The sequence below is a fragment of the Ammodytes marinus genome, assembly GCF_949987685.1.
Source record: "Ammodytes marinus genome assembly, chromosome: 9".
NCBI lineage: Eukaryota > Metazoa > Chordata > Actinopteri > Uranoscopiformes > Ammodytidae > Ammodytes > Ammodytes marinus.
The window spans coordinates 13,700,756-13,720,720 of NC_137213.1; the positions used below are offsets into that span (position 1 = coordinate 13,700,756).

General features: G+C 39.4%; 3 protein-coding genes across 5 annotated transcripts in view; 2 read left to right on the forward strand and 1 right to left on the reverse strand.

Annotated features, from left to right (window-relative positions):
* rock1 (Rho-associated, coiled-coil containing protein kinase 1) overlaps positions 1-3,906 on the forward strand; it is a 40,145-nt gene extending 36,239 nt beyond the window's left edge. Inside the window, exons 31-33 of one of the 2 annotated variants that reach the window (XM_080034371.1) lie at positions 241-502; positions 1,316-1,523; positions 1,720-3,906. In XM_080034371.1, coding sequence (XP_079890497.1) covers positions 241-502; positions 1,316-1,523; positions 1,720-1,771 — 522 coding nt within the window. In that variant the 3' untranslated portion in view covers positions 1,772-3,906. The remainder of the gene's footprint in view (positions 1-240; positions 503-1,315; positions 1,524-1,719) is intronic. The other variant, XM_080034372.1, reaches the window with a different exon arrangement.
* Positions 3,907-4,970: 1,064 nt separating this feature from the next.
* On the forward strand, positions 4,971-11,514 carry usp14 (ubiquitin specific peptidase 14 (tRNA-guanine transglycosylase)). Of its 2 annotated transcripts, XM_080033752.1 has the most exons (16): positions 4,971-5,091; positions 6,018-6,163; positions 6,579-6,611; positions 6,739-6,843; positions 7,942-8,045; positions 8,239-8,297; positions 8,399-8,529; positions 8,662-8,742; positions 8,855-8,937; positions 9,028-9,142; positions 9,385-9,450; positions 9,542-9,634; positions 9,711-9,824; positions 9,936-9,996; positions 10,256-10,363; positions 10,479-11,514. In XM_080033752.1, the coding sequence occupies exons 1-16, from the start codon at positions 5,076-5,078 to the stop codon at positions 10,622-10,624; spliced, it is 1,461 nt and encodes a 486-aa protein (XP_079889878.1). In that variant the 5' UTR covers positions 4,971-5,075; the 3' UTR covers positions 10,625-11,514. The 2 variants fall into 2 exon arrangements, with proteins under 2 accessions (XP_079889878.1, XP_079889877.1); XM_080033751.1 differs by having other exon boundaries at positions 9,711-9,996.
* Positions 11,515-11,583: 69 nt separating this feature from the next.
* On the reverse strand, positions 11,584-17,344 carry thoc1 (THO complex 1). The gene is made up of 21 exons (XM_080033804.1): positions 17,268-17,344; positions 16,986-17,059; positions 16,733-16,793; positions 16,551-16,620; positions 16,129-16,247; positions 15,979-16,027; positions 15,790-15,885; positions 15,595-15,677; positions 15,437-15,510; positions 15,210-15,318; positions 14,937-15,071; positions 14,732-14,832; positions 14,560-14,626; positions 14,307-14,357; positions 14,098-14,168; positions 13,905-14,000; positions 13,294-13,359; positions 13,122-13,205; positions 12,833-12,980; positions 12,632-12,716; positions 11,584-11,997 (listed from the first exon to the last, which is right to left on the reverse strand). The coding sequence occupies exons 1-21, from the start codon at positions 17,313-17,315 to the stop codon at positions 11,720-11,722; spliced, it is 1,965 nt and encodes a 654-aa protein (XP_079889930.1). The 5' UTR covers positions 17,316-17,344; the 3' UTR covers positions 11,584-11,719.
* Between the last annotated feature and the right edge of the window lie 2,621 nt (positions 17,345-19,965).

Below are 19,965 nucleotides of genomic sequence, written 5' to 3' on the forward strand. Positions count from 1 at the left end.
AACTAAAAATCTACTTCAATGAAGAATAACTTAATATATACTTTATAACTTTGGGGTCTAGAAAGAATATTTAGCCTTATGAATCTGAAATTTCCCTGGAGGACACAAACAAATGTACTTTCAGCTTGGACTTCTGATGTCAAAATGTTTATGTCTGTACTCAGCCTTTCGAAATAGCCTTCTTTTTTTTTAGTACAGATTTTGTTTTTTGACGTGACCTTATCTCCGTCTTGTCTTCAGATTCTGTATGCCAACGAGGGAGAGTGCAGGAAGGAGGCAGACATGGAGACGGTCCCGCAGGGCGACAAGACCAACTGTCTCCCACACAAGGGCCACGAGTTCATCCCCACGCTCTATCACTTCCCTTCCAACTGTGAGGCCTGCTCCAAGCCGCTGTGGCACGTCTTCAAGCCGCCGCCGGCCCTGGAGTGTCGCCGCTGCCACGTCAAGTGCCACAAGGACCACCTCGACAAAAAGGAGGATGTTATTGCTCCTTGCAAAGGTAAAGTCCTGTCCGTGGTGGATATGAGATGGAAGAGTTGTTTTTTCAGGTACTTTGTGGTTATTCTGAGGCCCTAATGCAGAAATGCTTCAGAATAACTTGCAGCTTTCAAACTTAAAGGCACCCTGTGGAGTTTTTTTTGTAATCAAACTCAAATGTATATTTGTGTTTAAGTGTTGCTTGCAAAGATGCATATTGTACATTACTGTATTTTAACAAACATGGTGAATGCATTTCCTCCGTACCATGAAAAATTGGTGTGGCCAATTTATTTTTCTTAATTTAAGACAATTATGACTTGGCATTTTTTACATGCATGTTTACAAGTCTTCCTCTTCCCAGTTTTTGTTGGGAAAGGGCAGCATATTTTAGTATTTTGCTGCCCCCTGTTGATCAATGGAATAACATGAAACAATTGCTGGTGGAAATGTCACCCAAAGTAAAAACTATTAAAATATCTCATTTGGCTGCCCCTTAAAAGTTTGATGAAGTTCAATCAGTTTATAAACATAAAACTACCACAACCCATACCTCACTTTACAATAAAGTCGAGCTAGAACAATTACTGGTTGTCAGTCAATAGTGACTGAAGTATTTTGATATGTGTTTAATTGTCCAAGTCACTTTTTTAATCAAGGAGTCAACAATCTAGTTAAAATATATAAATATTTACTTGATTTCTTGGTCTTCAACTATGGTAAACTGAATGTCTTTGGGCAAAACATGTTTACGGGTTGACTTTTGAGATGCAGGGTTAGTTTGTCAGCATTGATTCTTGACCTGGGACACATTGTACCACCATCCCCCTTGCAGTAAACTACGACGTAACCTCTGCCCGGGACATGCTCCTGCTGGCCATGACCCAAGACGAGCAGAAGAAATGGATCGGCCACCTGGGAAAGAAGATCCCCAAGACCCCACCATCCACCTTCTCCAGAGCCTCACCTCGTTCCATGTCCACTCGCTCTGGACCAAACCAGTCCTTCCGCAAGAACCCTAAAAGCAATACAGGAAAGCTGAGGTAACTTGACTTATTTGTGACCTTTTGCCAAGCCCTTGAGATGTTTTTAAATTAGATTAGACACTATAACATTGTTTTACGCAGTTAAGTGAGGGCGTGCTGAAGTCCCAAGTCTATTATTTTTTTCCCCCATCTGGTGGCCTGAGCTGTTAGTCAAGTGAGTGGCGTGACCTGCTGTTTGTCTCCTGTGTTGTAGCAGAGCGCAGTCCAGCCTCCAAGCAGCAGACACAACATCCAGCACTTGTTGACAGGAACTTCTTCAGAAAGTGTTTTTTAAGACTTTATTATTTTTTTCCCCCTCTGCAGCTTTAAACTTGTCTATTTATTAATTGTGTTACTGGGTGTTTCTAACTCGAGACACTTCCTGGTTGGTTGGTTGGTTGGTTGACTCCTGGGCTCTTTCCAGTTGACACATGGGGATTTCTCTAATTGGCACTAATGTGTTGTTGGGTTTAGTAACTAACTTATAGACTCACTGTACAACTCTCGTTAGAATGGATCCACTTAAAGGATTTTTAAAAGTACCTGTAAAACAACGATGCAAAGGTGTTAACGGTGTTGCCGTGTGTGTGTGTGTGTGTGTGTGTGTGTGTGTGTGTGTGTGTGTGTGTGTGTGTGTGTGTGTGTGTGTGTGTGTGTGTGTGTGTGTGTGTGTGTGTGTGTGTGTGTGTGTGTGTGTGTGTGTGTGTGTGTGTGTGTGTGTGTGTGTGTGTGTGTGTGTGTAAACCAGCTTTTCTATTGTATGTCAACTCAGACTGGGTTACTAACCGAGGTAAAGATGTTGTGTGTTTCTTTTACTGGACACCTGTCTCTGTTCTGTCTTTCAGCTAACCATCTGAACCGTTTGGATTTTTTTCTGGACTCTAAACTTTCCCTCCTTCCTCATCCTCAAAAAAAAAAGAAAAAAAAAGACAAACCTGTATTACATAGAAAATTCATTAAAAAGAAAAAAACTATATCTATAAGTATAACCAGCGCTGGAAAATTGCAACACATCAGACAAGGCATCATGGACATTAAGAGGCCTGATACCCCCCCTTCTCCTCCGCCCAACCTTTCCACATCGAAGAGAAAGCCGTCATCCAACTCGACAAACTTGCAGCTCTCTGTTTCTACCAGAAGGTGGCGAACTCGGCTTGAGCTAAAGATGGACAGTGGAACGATAGAGGGACTCAATGTCACAGACATTCTTATTAAATGACAGTTATGATGGAAATGGGAAGGTAAACGTGTTTTTTTTTGCTGGGACTCCTGCAACAAGTATGTGTTCAGTTTAAGGTACTGTCATACAGGGATTGCAGATCTGCAGTGAGTGGTTTTGTCTCAGGGGTGGAAGAAGTAAATATCAAATCTGTTGTTCTCATTTCTTTGCCCACCTGACCAACAGTTGAGGTAAATGCAACCATATTTCTGTTTCCAGTTTTTTTTTTAAATGACTGCCTTCTTCATCTAGTAGTTCTGGCCTTTTTGCCTTCATTCTTTTCACTCTGCAAGTCACTTATCAGGTTTGAGACAGAGTATTGGGACAAAAGTATTAGATGTTTTGAGTATTGATTGAGGAGCATGCAAGATCATCATTTAAATCTATGCATTATTTTTATTATTATAAATATTTTTATTGCTCCAAGCCATAAGGAATATTCCATTGTAATGGCATATAGGAGTTATAAAACTTATTTGATTCTGTTATTCTGTTTATTTGGTACATTGCTTTTGTTTTTTCTTGTATTGTTTTTGTAATGTATTGCCTTACATTGATTCATAGATAAATGGTTCAAAAGGAAAACATTAAGTTAACAAATGTAAAACTGCACTGTTTGAATTGTAAATTATTTGTAGAAGACTAAACAGGTGTAGCATTTGGCCCACCTAGTGCCTTAACGTTTGGATATTGATTTTACTGCCATATCTGTTTTTTTTCTCTTCTCCAAAACAAGACAAATCTTAACTCTTCCATCGTTTATTTTTTAAGAAATCGCACTCATTTGTGGTTTTATCGGAACTCCTTTCTCTGGTTTGAGTATATAAAATATATATATTAGATTACCTCTTTATGGACACATTGCAATAGAGCTAGTGTGTCAAAACAGAGTCCCAAGAATCGGTTCATATCATATGACAAATTTCGGGATGGTGTACCGAAAGCGAGCCTACCTGTGTCAATGATTGTCATTGTTAACAATTACAAGTTGTTTCTCTTAACACGGTAATGTCCCGTTAATGCAAACCCCCACAGTGTATATAATGAGCGAGACAAAAGGATTATGGAATACCTCCGCAATCTTTTTATTTGTAACTTTTTGTTCAGTTAAAAAAAAGCACTGGAACTATGATCTACTCTTGTCTTGGATAATTTGCATGGTTAATTGCATTGGAGTCCGCACTGATGGATATGTCAATAAACATATCTTTATCATTCATTGCATACTAGTTTTCACTACAGATACCCATCACAGGTTTTATAATTGTATTGCCAGGCTAATAGGTCCTTCCTGAAACTGAATTACTAACCAGACAAAGTGGGACACAGCCCCCCAGGGCTCCCCAATACTCTGGGCTTATAGCTATAGTGCGTACATTTTTCATATAAGTGAATGTTGGTTACATTCAAGCCATCGCCAAACGAGTGGACAAAAAGTTGATCAAGCCTATCAGCACCACAAAACCCTCTTGTTTACAATCTGGTGTCGCCCCCACTGGCGCAGGTGCTCAGAAGAAATCCCAAGAAGAGCCCATCAAATGTTTCAGTCGTTGATTCTAATTCTAAGAAAAAAACTGGACGTACAGCAGAAGGTATACAATCCCAGTGCATTCAACAAAGGCTTACGTCATGTAGATGTGTTGACAGTGTTGTAGTTACTCAGAATTCCTCATTGGGACAACATCATTTACGCACTATAGTTTTAATGTTTGCCTATTAGTTTATGTTAGTTTAATTGAGAATGTGTATTGAAATATGCACAAAAGCACAATATCAACAGACCTATTAAAGGCCCTAAGGTGGGTATGGTTTTATTTACGTATCCTGAAGCTTTGTCAAGAACTTGTTTTAAGATGGTCCCAATTTCAGTTTAGTGCTTATATGTCGCATAATAAATGAATTTGTGTTAAAAAAAAATACCACACAGTCCAGGTTGGGCCATGTTGAATTCTGGCTACACAGATACTGAATGAAATAGGTGGTTTTCAGGGGTCCAGAAGCTCATGTCTGCCTTGGGGCTCTCCTCTCATCTATGTTGTTTCAAAAACGGATATATTACACAGACTCGGATGATTTTATATATTGTGGGAACATTTACCTGATGGAACTCAGCAACTCTGATTTCATAAACACTCATTTATGTGGCAGAATGATCTGGGCGGAGATAGTCTGGGTGCAATGCATGATGGCTAGCAGATCTCCGAGCGAGTCGATAAGTTCCCAGCGTGTTGTTGCAGCGTCATTCTGTTTGAATGAAGTTCAGCCTGAGAACCAGCTAACTCCTTATTCGCGCCCGGTGGATTGAAACAGGAAAAAAAACAAAGTGTTGAGGAAGTAAAAGGTTGCCAACGATGCCGGTGTTTTCAGGTACGAAGCATTCTTAATTCCTAACATTAACTGCCAGTGGGAAAAGACTACACATAAACGAACCTTTACACGTGTTTAAGTGCAGTAACGTTTACTACTCTTAGCATGCTAGTTTAGCTAGGTTTAGCATAGTATGAAGTTAGCATGCTAACGGTAGCAGGCATTCTTGTCAGCTTTGCTAGCCCACTTGTGGAGTTAAAGCAACAAACAATACTTCTGGACAACAGAACATACGGAAGTATTACCCTGAAGTGGTAACCATATGTAATGTGTGGTTGCAGACTGTCTTTGTTGTCGAAGCTGCCTATGCTAACTGCCATCAGAGACAATACAGTAAGCAGCTACTGCCGCTAAGTGGCAGCTAGCTGCCTTAGCAGAGTAACAGTTAACATTGATTAGGGTGGTTTATATGGGGATTTAAACCCATTGTTCATCAGCACAGTAAAGCATATATTAGAGATATTGTTGCCATGTTTAGTGATGTACATGACTCATTTTCACCAAGATAAAATTAATAATCACGCCGTTTGTTAGCACAGATAGCCTTGCTAACCAAGTTAGCCTAATTAGTGTGTACAGTTTATACGCTTCAAACTGCAGGTGTAGCTTCTTGGGAGACATGACACTCCGTATTGGATGCTAGTTTTAAAATGAGAGTTATACGTTTGTGGTTATTAGCTATTGTGTCACTTCGCAGGCAAACCGCTGCATATTTGCTTTCACTTTCTGCTGTTAGCTCGACAGTCAGTTGGACTGTTGCTGTCTGATTTCACGCGACACTTCCCTGTTGCCAATTTAGATGCTGTGTCATTCATGGTAGCAGTTTGACAAAGTTATTGTGGTGCATTTATATACAGGCTATGTTCCTAACACTCACCCTTTGAGGACTAACGTGTGGGTGTGTCGTGTTCACCTTTTTTTTTTAGTAAATGTGAAATGGGGCAAAGAGAAGTTTGATGCAGTGGAGCTGAACACTGAGGAGCCTCCCATGGTGTTCAAGGCTCAGCTCTTTGCCCTGACAGGAGTTCAGCCAGACAGACAGAAGGTCATGGTGAAGGGAGGCACTCTGAAGGTACTGATACCAATAACAGTCAAGCTTCTGGTTCTGAGTTGCATGGGGGGAAATACCAACTGGGTTCTGAAGCTTTTTATATTGTTTAAGGATTAGGCAGTATTCCAAAATGCTGTCATACATATTCACTAGAGCAACATGTGCAATAATCCACATTTGGCAAAAGTCCACAACAAAGGCACTACTTACTTAGTGAGGATTGTGTTTAGTAGGAATTCAGTGAGTACTAGTAATAACATAAATGAAACTTCTATCTTTTTGAATTTTATTTTTAGATTTACAATTTCAGTAGGAGCAAGCAGGCCACATATACTTTTTCATGGCATTTTTTTACATGAAGAAATAAAAAATAAAGACAGTTCTAACCTTACATTTTTTTATAATAAGCTAATCCAATGTCTTGTCCTTATTCTAGGATGATGAGTGGGGAAGCATTAAACTGAAGAACGTAAGTATTTTAGCTCCGTTGATGCTGATGTATATAACAAGCATTTCTTACTTCAAGGAGCTATACTACCAAATAGCTTTTAATAAACGATTAAGTGAGTGTTTGTGTTATTCTATTATTGTAATAGGGAATGACTCTGCTGATGATGGGCTCAGCAGAAGCCCTGCCTGAGGAGCCTGCTGTCCGGCCCATGTTTGTAGAGGACATGACAGAGGATCAGCTGGCTTCAGCGGTGAGGAAGCCTGAAAATTACCTGTATGCCTAAAACAAATAGTGGTAGCTATTTTCCAGTCTGGTGGTGCCAGTTAAACATGTGATGTTTACCAAGTACAAAGCATAATAAACTAGATATTTGTTGTGCACTGAACACCACTAGTTCCATTTTAAAGGGAAAGCGAACAGCCAATTAAATGTGCTTGGCAATGCAAGCTCTTCCTTCATATTTACACAAAATGAATTACTTCATGTGTAGCAGGCCCTTACAACAGTATGGCTCTCTGTAAATACTCAGCACTAATAGAAACTCTAGTGCACTGTATTCAAGCCTGTATATTAAAGATGAATTTGACCTATCTTAACAAACTGAAACATAAAATGTGAAACAGTTTATACATAGATCAAGGACTAACATCCATGATATTGGAAGTGGATGAAATGACTGGCCAATAGGGTTGGGTTGGTGTAAAAATTTGACACCAGACCGGTATTCCGGACTTTCTCCACTAGGTGTCGCAGGTCACTCAATCAACAGCACTCCTGACGGGAACGTAATGACAGCTCATGCATGTGTGCAAAGGGGCACCACACAGTGACGCAAAGTGTTTTTATTTCTCACAACAACCTTTACTATGTGCCATCACGTCTCCTCTTCACCCCAAAATACATGAACTCTCTATTAAACAACAATTCTCTGAGACTACAGCCTGAGCTCTAGACTAAATAGCGCACACCGTCCGGATGTCATTAATTTTTGTTTATATCCTAATCAAACATCATAATATGTTAATCATGCTGTCTTGTTGCTTATTTGTTAATGCAATATGAGTTTGTGTGTCGCTGGGTGTGGGTAAATGTTGCTGCCAATGTCTGTTTTCAATTTGCCAGGATCTCACATAATGACAAATACCGCATTTGCAACCAAAGCCTACTGGCCCATACTGAACATTTGAAGTGGAAATAGGCTGAACATATAGGCATATAGTGACGTGTCTCTTTTTGGAAATACTTGCACGATTAAGCTTGGTTCATAACTCAATGTTGTAAGACTGAGTCCTTATATAACTTTGGTAACTGTAGAGGAACTTATCCCAGTCTTTGTTGTCATTTTCAGTTGGAGATGCCTTGTGGGCTGACAAACCTGGGCAACACCTGTTACATGAATGCCACAGTGCAGTGTCTGCGCTCTGTGCCAGAGCTCAAATCTGCTCTCAGAAGGTGGGTTTCCTGTTGTTGTTGGGTCTAACAGAGTACATTTAAAGAGACGATGTGTTTGATGCAGTAGGTCCACATCTTTGAAATGCATTGCACTGAAAACAGCTTTATGCCTTTCCCTAAATGTTTTCTTCCATTCCTCTATTGTGTCATTTTTGCAGCTTTGCTCTTGCTGAAATTGTGTGTCTCCCTGTAGGTACTCAGGTGCTCTGCGATCTTCAGGGGCAAATGCTCCATCACAATACATCACAGCAGGTAGGAGGCAAAGCGACTTGTTACTGAAATCACAGGCAAATATTGGTCTTAAACTCACTAATACTTATGAAATACATATGCATTTATCTTTTCATCCGCAGCCCTTCGTGACTTGTATGAGACCATGGACAAGACCTCATCTAGCCTCCCGCCCATTATTTTGCTGCAGTTCCTTCACATGGCCTTCCCACAGTTTGCTGAGAAGGGGGACCAGGGACAGTACATGCAGCAGGTGAGAAACCTTTCACCACGATTATTATCACTGAAATGGCTATATAGTCTCCATGTGTCTTGTACCTTAATCTTTTAATACACATTGAATAAATTTATCAGCACATGGTCTCACTGTTTTTTTTATTCTAAGGATGCCAATGAGTGCTGGCTGCAGATGATGAGAGTGCTTCAGCAAAAGTTGGAGTCACTAGAGCCAGAGACTCCCATGGAGGTAAACATTTATTTTTTTACTTTATGTTGTTAAGAATGAACGGAGGCCAATTTAATTGAAAAGATATTGGACGACAAATACCATATCAAACTTTTTGTCTTTTAATCTGTAGACTGAGGCCGAGACCGGAGCCGGCGCTGCCTCCACGAAGAAGAACTTCATCGACCAGTATTTTGGCGTAGAATTCGAGACTACGTATCCTTGCAGTGTGCTTTTTGTCGATTGCATCTTTCAACCGTCTGCGGCGTAACTTTGCCAGGCTTCTTTCTTAACTCACCTGTTCAGGATGAAATGCACAGAGTCTGAGGATGAGGAGCCAATCAAGGGCAAGGAGAACCAGCTCCAGCTCAGTTGCTTCATCAACCAGGAAGTCAAATACCTTGCAACAGGACTAAGGCTGGTATGTCCCAGCAACTGAATACTTTTGAACATTTGAAACAAGAGTGTATGTTATTTTCAAAAAGTTGAACATGCCGCTGTGTTAGCTTAGATATTTATAACTAAACTAACCTTTTTCTGTTTGTTCAGGTTTAGTCAGTGAAATAATTCTATATAACGGGCATACGACAACTAGGACTTGGGTGGTTTGTCTCCAGGTTAACAAGGTTTAAATCATGTTTCCGCCTGTTTTTATCATTTCAGAGACTGCAAGAAGAAATCACAAAAATGTCGACTACCTTGAATAGAAATGCCCTGTATATAAAATCTGTAAGTTGTTCCCGTTTTAAATCAATGGTATTACCTATTGCCATTTTTTCAATTTGTTTGAAACGTGTTTACCTTCTGAAACCCTCTGTAGTCAAAACTCAGTCGTCTCCCCGCCTACTTGACTGTCCAAATGGTCCGATTCTACTACAAAGAGAAAGAGTCCGTCAATGCAAAAGTCCTTAAGGTTTGTCAGGAGTCACCATACTGTCTCACCATAATTGGTCATTTAGTTCTAAGTCTAAACTATATATTTTTTTAAGGATGTCAAGTTCCCGCTCATGCTGGATGTCTATGAGCTCTGCACCACAGAGGTCCAGGAGAAAATGCTGAAAATCAGGTCAAAGTATAAGGAGATTGAGGACAAGAAGCTAGAGGTAAGGCCACTCTATAACGTATTGTTTTGTACTGTTTTTCAACCGTGCACGCTGAAGTTACCGGTAAATGCCGTGCAGTGTCTCACAATTTTCTTTTATTTTTGGCGTCAGGTGGTGAAGACGACAGAGAAAGCTAAAGAAGTCAAATATGAGCCCTTCTCATTCTCTGATGGTATGTTGACACGAAACTGAGTTAATGTGTCAGTTCTCTATAGTGAGAGAGGCTTGTGTTTTAGATTTGACAAGTTTCTAACATTTAAGCTGGTGATCTTCTGTTGAAGAAGTGGATAGCTGTTTTCTCAGTGTGTGCCGCTACTATTGCTTGTTGCAATTACCAAAAGTTGTAATATCAAGCTTATTATGATCTGCCATTTCCGCTACTAAGGCACCAAAGTTTAAAGAATTGTAAAATGCTGCCGTTTCTTCTGCAGACCTTGGCTCCAACAACAGTGGCTACTACGACCTGCAGGCTGTGCTGACACACCAGGGCCGCTCTAGCTCATCCGGTCACTATGTGGGCTGGGTCAAGAGGAAAGAAGGTAACTCACTTTATTCAGCATGTTTGTCATGACTTATACCAGCCACTAATTACAGGGCAAGTAATGTGAACACATAAGTTAAAGACCTCATTGTTTCCTCCCCTCCCTCTGTCAGATGAGTGGGTGAAGTTTGACGATGACAAGGTGAGTGTGGTATCTCCAGAGGACATCCTGCGACTGTCTGGCGGTGGAGACTGGCATATAGCATACGTTCTACTGTACGGCCCCCGGCGGCTGGAAATACTGGAAGAGGAACAGTAGCTGTGGAAGATTTCCTAGAAGACAAAGACAACATCCAACACGCATACAAATTGCCATTTCCAAGCACTGTCTGCATAGATGTGCAATACAACTGGTGTCTTTAAAGATTTGATGACCTTAATTTTTGTTTTGTTTTTGTAACCCAACACGGATGCTTGTAAAACACAAATGTTTAAATATTCAACCATAGTGGATTTTTGGAAATGGGGATATGACGAGAGGCACTCTCTGGACTTAAGTCTAGCTCTGCAGTTTCATTAAATGTTTTATACACATTGTATATTTTTTAAAGCCTTTGATAAGGTGCTCATATCATAAAAGCAAGATATTCCTTTCGTCATTTAATCAAACTCAACAAAAATGTCTAGCCAAATTGTTGTCCTTGAAATTCTGGCTTGTATCTTCTCGGATGTATTATGAGTTTCACTTAACACTGTTAAGACTTGCCCTTGTTCACCTGTTGGCCCTCTGGGAAATTTGGGTTCAATCTCAGGTCTTTTCTTAAGTGCTTGCCTCATCTCCTGGAATTGTTCTTAAATGTATTGACAGATGAGGTTCTTTCTGCCAAATCTTCTTTAATGCTTTTTTAGGGGAAGTGTGGGGAACAGGTTTAGCACAGGCTGCCCTCGCAGTGAACTGTGTGCAGTTAAATAAAGACTTGAGATTTAACTGTGATGGTTTACTCAACAGGCCTTTGAACATCGTTCTTTGCCGATATTGATTTCAGACTTTGACATCTGTACTGTTAAAATGCTATGCTTCACTTGGTTTCTCCTTGCAGGTTTTCCCATTCACCCTGCCACAATGTAAGACCTAACAATCACCACTCTGTAATAAGTTATTGACTGATTGCTTTTCATAGGTGGTGAAAATAAACTTATACCAAAATATGAGATTCTTTAATGTGAGTGTGATTCTAATGACTGGTCAAACAAGCTTTATTTTTTTTTTGGAAAAACATTTATTTCATTTTCTACAGTGAAAAAACATGGGTTTCAACCTACACTACATACAAAAAGTTTAGTCTCCAATTGTTTTTGGTACTAAAAAAGGATGCAGCAAAAATGAAGGTACTGCTAAACAAAATTATCTACTTTAAGAATCATTGAGGTTGTCGGCAATCTGGGGGAATCCTGCAGCGTTAAGAGCTGTGACTAGGTTCTCCACAGTGGCTTGTGTTCCCTCTCTGTCCTGCCAAGCCACCAGCAGCAGTTTGGCCTGCATGTCCACATCTTCACTGTCTGTCTCAATCTCCCGCAACTCTGAGGCCTTTGTGTCCAAATGAGAAGCCAGCGTCTTCCAATCGGCGCCCAGTTTGGCTGCAATCTCATCCATCTGCTGGTTTGACACAATCTTGCTCTGTATGCTTGGACCTTCAAGAAAGACAATAGGGAGGGTTAAGAATAGACTATTTTGATCCTTAACTGGCTGGGAAATGAGCGGACACAAGGAGGATTTGGTGATTTTATCATTGAAAACACGGAACTATAAAATGTGTTGGTCAAGCTGGGGGAGCGATTAACCAGAGTATGTTCAATTTGATAACGAAGCTGAATAAAAGGCGGAGTATGAGATTCTGCAGAACGCTTGTCAAAATCAGTGAAACATCTGATCATCGTCTCATCTGTTTGTGCGCTGGAAGATAATCCAGTGTTTATACACAATTTAGGCTCTGTAAACGGGCATGCTTTCCTGCTAGCTACGGTGGGCCCCCTTTGTTTACATACCCTTAACAGACAGTTTGCAGATCGTGTTGAGATATTCACTGATTTTGAAAAAAAGGGATAACGACAACAAGCAGTCTCAAGAATCACTGACTCCACCTTTCAGTATTAGGATGTAATAAATGATACATATATTCACAGAGAAAATATTGAATTCACATCTTAAAAACAGGGATGGATATGAAAGCAGAGAAGGAGTTTCATTTATGGACTAAAATAGTAGGATACAACCCTAAACAATAAGTATCATTTTGATTTTGATTGAGGGACAATTCAAACTCACTGTCATTGCTGTCTTTGAGAAGATTGTCTCCATTATCATCGTCATCGTCTTCTCCTGTCTTGATTTCTTCAGAAGGGATATCCTTCTGCATGTATGGAAGGAAAATCACAATATCAGTGCTTGTGAACAGATCTAGTGGCCATAATGAACTCCTTTAAAAATCATTGAATACTGTTTTTTAAAGCTAAAATGAATCCCCACCGGCAGTTCTTTGGCCAGTTTGCTGACCATGCTGTCTAGATAATCGGCCAGGCTCTTGAACTTCTGGTTAGTTGGTTGGAAGAAGTGTGGACTTCTCCTGGACAGCAGCCTCAGAGCGCGCCAGCCGTAGTTTGGGTTCCGCACTGCCCTGGGTTTTAACAGAGGGAGTCAGTCACACAAACGCATACGGAGAGAGAATGAAGCCACAATATGCTGTTTTGGAGATAAAGCTCATTGGTTGTTGCAAATGGAACTTCCCAAAAATTGACATGTCACAGAACAAACTCACTTGTACTCATCTTCCACCATGTTAACAGGATCAGCCTGCTCAATGGCCTCGGCAAAGAATTCGTCCAGTGATGGCATGAACTCCCTGAATAAAATAAAAAACATTAGGTTAAAAAAATAAAATAAATTAATTTTCTGACAAAAAAAGGAAGGTGTTGTCTAAAACCACTAACCTGCTGTCTGACTTGCAGGCCTCCATGTTGTCTTGGTTCAGGTTCCACAGTCGAGTCAACTCATCACTTAAAACACAGAAGAGCTTGAGTTATGGAAGTAAACAGGTTGTGGTTCATTTCACTTAAGCATGGGGCATAGCCAGATGGGCATTAAAGAAATATCTCATTTCATTTGTATCTACATATGGCAAAGAAACTCATGATCTACAAGGTGCAACACGACCCAAGCCGGCAGTATTTCATTACTTTGTTCAAAGATATTTATTAAGTATTGAAGATTTTAAGAATCTTAAAACAGGGTTTCAATACCTTCTTAAAACTTTGAATTCAAGCACTATATAAACGACATACACAACAAAAATATTCCCTCTCGACCACTTATGCCCAAACAAGAATGTGTGGTGGTGTGTTTATCTGCAGTCCCCACCCTACTCTGGCTGTATTTTGCTTAGGAAGCATTTGTTGGTTGTGTTTTGTAAACACAAGATTCAGAGTTAGCTAAACCCCAGCTCCTCTCCACTACCCACTCAAATTCTCAAACATTAAAAAATGTGAAGAATCTCACTTATCTCTACACTAACTAGCCTACCCCCTGTGTTTCGATCACATACTTTCCCATGAAGATCTTGCGGTCTGGCCCTTTTCCAAGGAAGTCTTCTGGAGCCTGCCTCTTCCTGGTGGGTCTTTTAGATTTGTCATCTGCTGCCCTGTTAGAGAGGAAACGAGTGGGACCAACCGTCCATCTTAGAACGATATTCCCAACACGCACCACATATTTTGTCGACTATATCAATGACTCTGTACCTTTCTTTCACAAAACTGGAGCATCCCTCGTTTTTCCAGCCATTCCAGTTCTCCTCCGTGTTGAGGATATGCTGGTAAAGATGAGGCACACAATGAGTTTCACTAGTGTGCAGAACATTTGAATAAAAAAAACTTAAAAAAAGAATGTGAATGTGCAGGGAAAATCTCTAACTTATTATTTAATATTAGTATTCCAGAGCCAGGCTTACCTCAACCATAGTCGCAAACTTGTCTCCATCAGGAGGGATCTCTCTCAGCAGCTACAAGAGAACAGTTACAGAGTAGAACAGGTTAGCTTTTCTCTCTCTGGAGGCCAAGGCTGATTTAAGACGCTTGACACTTTCTAAGTCTGTCTAGTCAGTATAAAATGATCCAGTTGCATTTTAACATAAAAATAGAAAGGCATATTCATTGTATGTATAACAATTATGTACGATCTATGACAGTGTGATCAGGACGGACCTGGTACACCAATTTAGTCGTCTCTTCGATCCACGTAGTCTGGTCATCGTTCAGAACACAGCTGGAGCTGTAGGAGGACAAAGACATACCAAAAAATAAGACACGCCTCTTCAAACCACTTATGTTTGGTTTACTGTTGCACACGTTCAGAGCAGAGAAACAGCAGCTTCACCTTTTGAACTTGACCTGACCCTTCAGGTACTGGAAGAGGATGAGATACTGCAGGAGAATGTGCCGCCTGAAGTTGCTGTCGCTGAGCTGAAGGTCCATGAGCTGGAGATAAAGAAGAAAGAAAAAAGAAGTGAGGTAATGCATTCATTCAGTCAAGCCATTTGGGCAAGAATGGTTCTTTTTAATGTAATGAAAAGGTTTTTCACCTTCTCGCTTGTTAGAAACTTGGCAAAGTAGACGTGTTCTCCTCCGGACGCTCTCAGCTCCTCCAGCTTTCTCTTAGAGGCCTGCATGTCATCCAACTTGAAGCTCTTGAACACCGCCAAGGTTTCATCCGAGTACTGTACAGCACAAAAAGGGATTGTTACAATCGGCTTTGAATTCATGAGTCTGTAGCATGTACTTTTATCTGTCATGTTTCCAACCTTTTGAAAAATGGATGACAGGGGCACAACATTTCCTCTGCTTTTGTGAATTACCTTTAGAAATGTCATCCAAGAGAATTTGTCGTAACACTGCACCGGGTTTCTGAAGTAGTCCTGCAGCATCCAGAACTTTCTGTACAAGTTGTAGTCGATTGGAATGGAGCTGGAAGAAAAGTTTGACTCAGTTTCAGTAAAACAAGCAAATGTTTAATTTAAGAAAGACAACAACAAAAACATGGCCAAACTTTATGTGTGTATTTTACAGCACAACCTTAACTTACCATGGTGCAGGAGCATCATCCTCTCCCATTTCTCCTTCCTCCACCTCCATACCATCCTCCTTTTCTTCTGTTTGCTACAAACATGGAACCATGAAAATAACGTTAAGCCTTAATTTTCCAATTCAATTGAATATTATTAATAGTATATTATACTTTACCTTCTGGCCAAGAGTGCTTTCCTGTTCATTTTTGTTGTAGACTGTGATATTCTCCAGATTAAACTGGCTCTGTAGATTCAGACCTGGAGTAAACACAAATGGCAGTACATTAAAAACAAAAAGTCCCATTGTATGAGGTTGAAATTGATGTTGTATTATTAACTCAAAACATAAATAAACAAATGTTGTTCTTACCTGATTTTTCAGACAGGGGAAAGAGACGTGCCAGGAAAAGCTGGATTCGCCCACAGAATACAGTATTCTGGGATTTGGACAGCCTCCTTAAAAGGTCTGCACAAATCGAGAGGCATGTTACAAAACTGTGTTGCCTTTCAAACCCAAAAAAGTCTTGTTCGTCAACAAGAAACCAAACACCATCCTTACCATTACACATCCTCAACAAGTAGTTCTTCCCAGCAGTGTAAAAAGAGTTCTAAGAAAGGGGAGAGTGCAGACAGACATAGTGGTGAAAGGATCTACTTTATGATGGATACATACACTTTCACTGTCACTGAGAGGCTTTGGCTTATTTACCGATTTCCAGGTGGACACATTTTCCTCCACAAAAGAGAATATATTGTCGCATTGGTCAAGGGGAAGGCAGTCCAGTACATCTCCAAGCAGGAGGAAAGGAGTTGTAGCAGAACAGATGCCTAATAAGGAGAATTAAAACAAGAACGAAAAGGGCTTGATCAGCATGAGGCTTAAGTTGTGACCATATCGGATCACGCCATGCTAGACTGCGTACATTTTAATAAGAGAAGCATGTCTAAATTATTTAAAAAATAGATAATACCAACAATTTGCATTTGATTAATTTGCATTTTTATAACAATCAAGGCCTTATTTGCAGATTCACCTATGTAACGCCTTTGAAGACATTGAAATATATCCTTCAACCCTGGAGGATTTCGTCATACATTGTAGTCAAAAGGTTCCAAGACAGTGTGACTTACCTTCAGTAACTGCATCGATGCTCAGGTAGATGAGAGATAGGTAGTCTTCGCAGCTCGCCTTCCGCTCCACCTGCGGTCAATCAACGCAACACCGTCAGGTTTTCATACAAAGCCTGGATACTGTAAATATGGTTTGTTGATTGTTGTTAGTATAAAGAGTAGATGAAGGCTAATGCACTTACAATCTGATCCCCAAGGACACCCCGCAGCGCCTGGTCAAGTGTGGACTTCTTTTCTGTCTCACTGTAACAACACGAGACCAATAAGTCAGAAGACAACACGGAGGTTATTGATGTTGCAGCTATTATGCACTAAATGAAATGTACTAATGGATATTATAATTACTTTCTACAAAATCTGCTAGGAAATAAAACCCAAAATTCTACACACTGCAGGTTTAAGGACTTGCACAGAGGCTACATTGACATTACTTACTTCCCAGGAAACTGGTTGAAAACATTTACCAAATGTTTGCTGCCTTTACCAGCCAACGCATGATTGGCAGACGTCTGTAGGTGATAGTTAGGGAAGGAGAGGACATTAATGAGAGAGAATGAAACGGAAGATAGCGTTTTTGTTAGCATAGCTAGCACTTTCTATGAAAACACTAACAGAAGAACATGTAGTCACTTGCTATCCATCTATATATTTAATAACGGCTTACAGTAAATAATAACACGTGTTCGGATAAATAAATGAAAGTCTGCAAACTCTCACCGTAAATTTGTCTTTAGCTTCAAGAAAATCAAATAAGGACGGAGACATCTTTACGCCTTCGCAAACCGGAAGTGTCGCTAAACTTCTTCCGTTTCTGTTTGGGCCCTTTTTCTAAATAAACTTTATTAACAATTGACATTAACAGGGGTTTCTTTATAGATATAAATCATAGTATTTATGGATATAAATACATATACGTATCTATATCTATGGTTTCTTTCTACCCATGGGTCTACCTCATAGATAGTATGTAAAAGGTCTACCTTATATAAAAAGTCGATGGGGTCTACTTTTGGCGTTCTTTTTATTTATCTATTATATTTAAAACTTTCAATTTTTTTAAGGTTATGACGTTAATGTGAAAAAACAAAACAAACTAAATATTAATAATGAAAAGTAATATCAATATAGAAAAAAACGCGAGTATGCCTACCTAACAGTTGTACAATTGGAAAACATTAAACGTATTGCAAAAATTAAATTACATTTTTTCATTGCCTGTTTTTTTTATTTTGTGAGGTAGAAATAGTTGACGTTGTATTGATTTATTGCTTCCATGAATACAGACAATTAAGGGGATTGTAAAGTTGAAGAATTTAGCAAGAAGCTAAATTAAATTACCAAGACATTTTTTTTTTGGCTTTTGTCACTATAATTTAACAACCAAATATAGTATTTCGATAATAGAAAGTAACAACTAAGCAAAAATGTTGTCAACTATAAAATTATTAACATCTTTCTATAGCTTGGACCAGAACCACTGGGAGCAAGCCTCAGGATGTAGGCTAATTGACAAAATAGCAGTTAACATCTATATATCACTGTCATTTTTGTCAAAAAAAATTTCACAGGATAAAGTCTGTAAATTTCAATCTAACATACTATACTACTATACTGTTTGTCAAGTCTCGATAAAGTGAAAAAGAAAATAACAACATTGTTCCTGAAATATTTTCTGCAAGAACAACCAGATTGGATTTGCATACAGTACATATAATACATATTTTGCCAATGTTTTTCAATTTGAACAGTATTTAACCAATCTGTCTAAACAAATATTGGGTCAGAAAGTAGATTTGTCTTTTTTTTGCCTTACAGTTAAGCCAGACCTAAGGGGAAGGCAGGTTGTTGTACCCTACTATTATATTTTAATGGGGGTTCATTTGTGGCTTCCTGAAAGGTCCGTGTGTAATGATAATGGAAATTGAGTTTTTTTGGGAAAGAGGATTCATTCAGATTTTAGGATTCATTTTCATAAAAAGACAAGAAGATATAAGATTACTAACGTGTTATCTTACTATGGCAGGTATTAATGTAACTTCATTGTGACTTTTAGTGCGATCATCAGCACACAGGCCTACATCCAAATAACACCAGAGGGCAGCAGAGTTGCAGCCTTTTTTTTCTCCCAATTAAGTTGAAGCTGTCAGATAATAACACAGATCTAGTTTGCACAGGTACTTTTTTTTTTAAATGTATATTTAATTTAGCTCATTTATTACATTTATTTTCAGAATGTCATTTAAATGAAAAGGCTGAATTGTTTAGTCATTAAAAGAACATGTAATATGTGTATGATACGTATAAGGTTTCAGGACAGCCAGGGTTAAAGTTATTTTTGGAATTCACAGAGGTCCAAGCTTTTATGCTAGGGTGTTTTTTCTGCCATTTGTCTGTGTTTGTGAGTATGTTATGGGTATATTATTCTTTGTTCGGATATACTGTTCAACAAAGTCACACAGTGCTAAGAGCCAACCGGGCATTACACTGCGATCATTAAAGGCCCTAAAAAATATGTTATATTTGAAATGCATAATTCAATGTGTATTCATCTGCATGACTGATTTAATGTTTATTGTTTGGGTTTTATTTAACATAATATGCCTGCTTATATCAGAATCAGACTGTATTCAAGTAGATGTCGATGAAACATATATATAACAATTAATAATTTGAATGTAATGGCAGTTTTCAATCCTCTGTTTTGAATCTTGGTGGTGCAATGACCCTTTGGTTTACATATGAATCACGCAACCTGCCTTTTACTTTTGATCTGTGTTTACCGAGCAATTTCACGGGTCAGGACCTCTGAAATAGTTCGCAGTATTGGGACCATTCACCTTCTGAATGTTCCTCGACCCGTGTTTATAGCCCGGCATTTACAATAGGCTGTTCACTAGCCTTAAAGACGTTATGCCGATGTTGAGTTAAAAACACTAAAGATGTGAAAATGTAGGCCAGCAGTGTCATCTATAGAAGAGCCATGGGTTCAATCTCATCAGATCTGTATTGTGGCCATGAAAAGGAAAGTTAAAACCGTTTTACTTTGCAGGTTTGATTGGCAACTTGTTACTCATTCACAGAGTTCAACACACAGTTCACCAGAACGGTGTCCCAGCCCCCCTCCACACACACAGCCCCCCCTGTCTGACACAGCGTTTCTTGAACCTTTGCCAAAAACGGATGGAAAACAGAAAGGGAGTGAGCCTGGTGAGTTACTCTTGATAAGGGCCCAGTATCAGCCAGTATGTGGAGACAGGTTGAAGGGGGCTTTAGGTTAAGGCTAAAGGCAAGTAGGTTAACTCCATACCCTATCCCTGTTAGTTCTAAAGATGTATATCCTTAAGAACCATTTAAAAAGAATTAGTTGTTTTCTTTAGTCTCAGTAATGCAGTAAGCTGCCAGCAAATCTTACCCA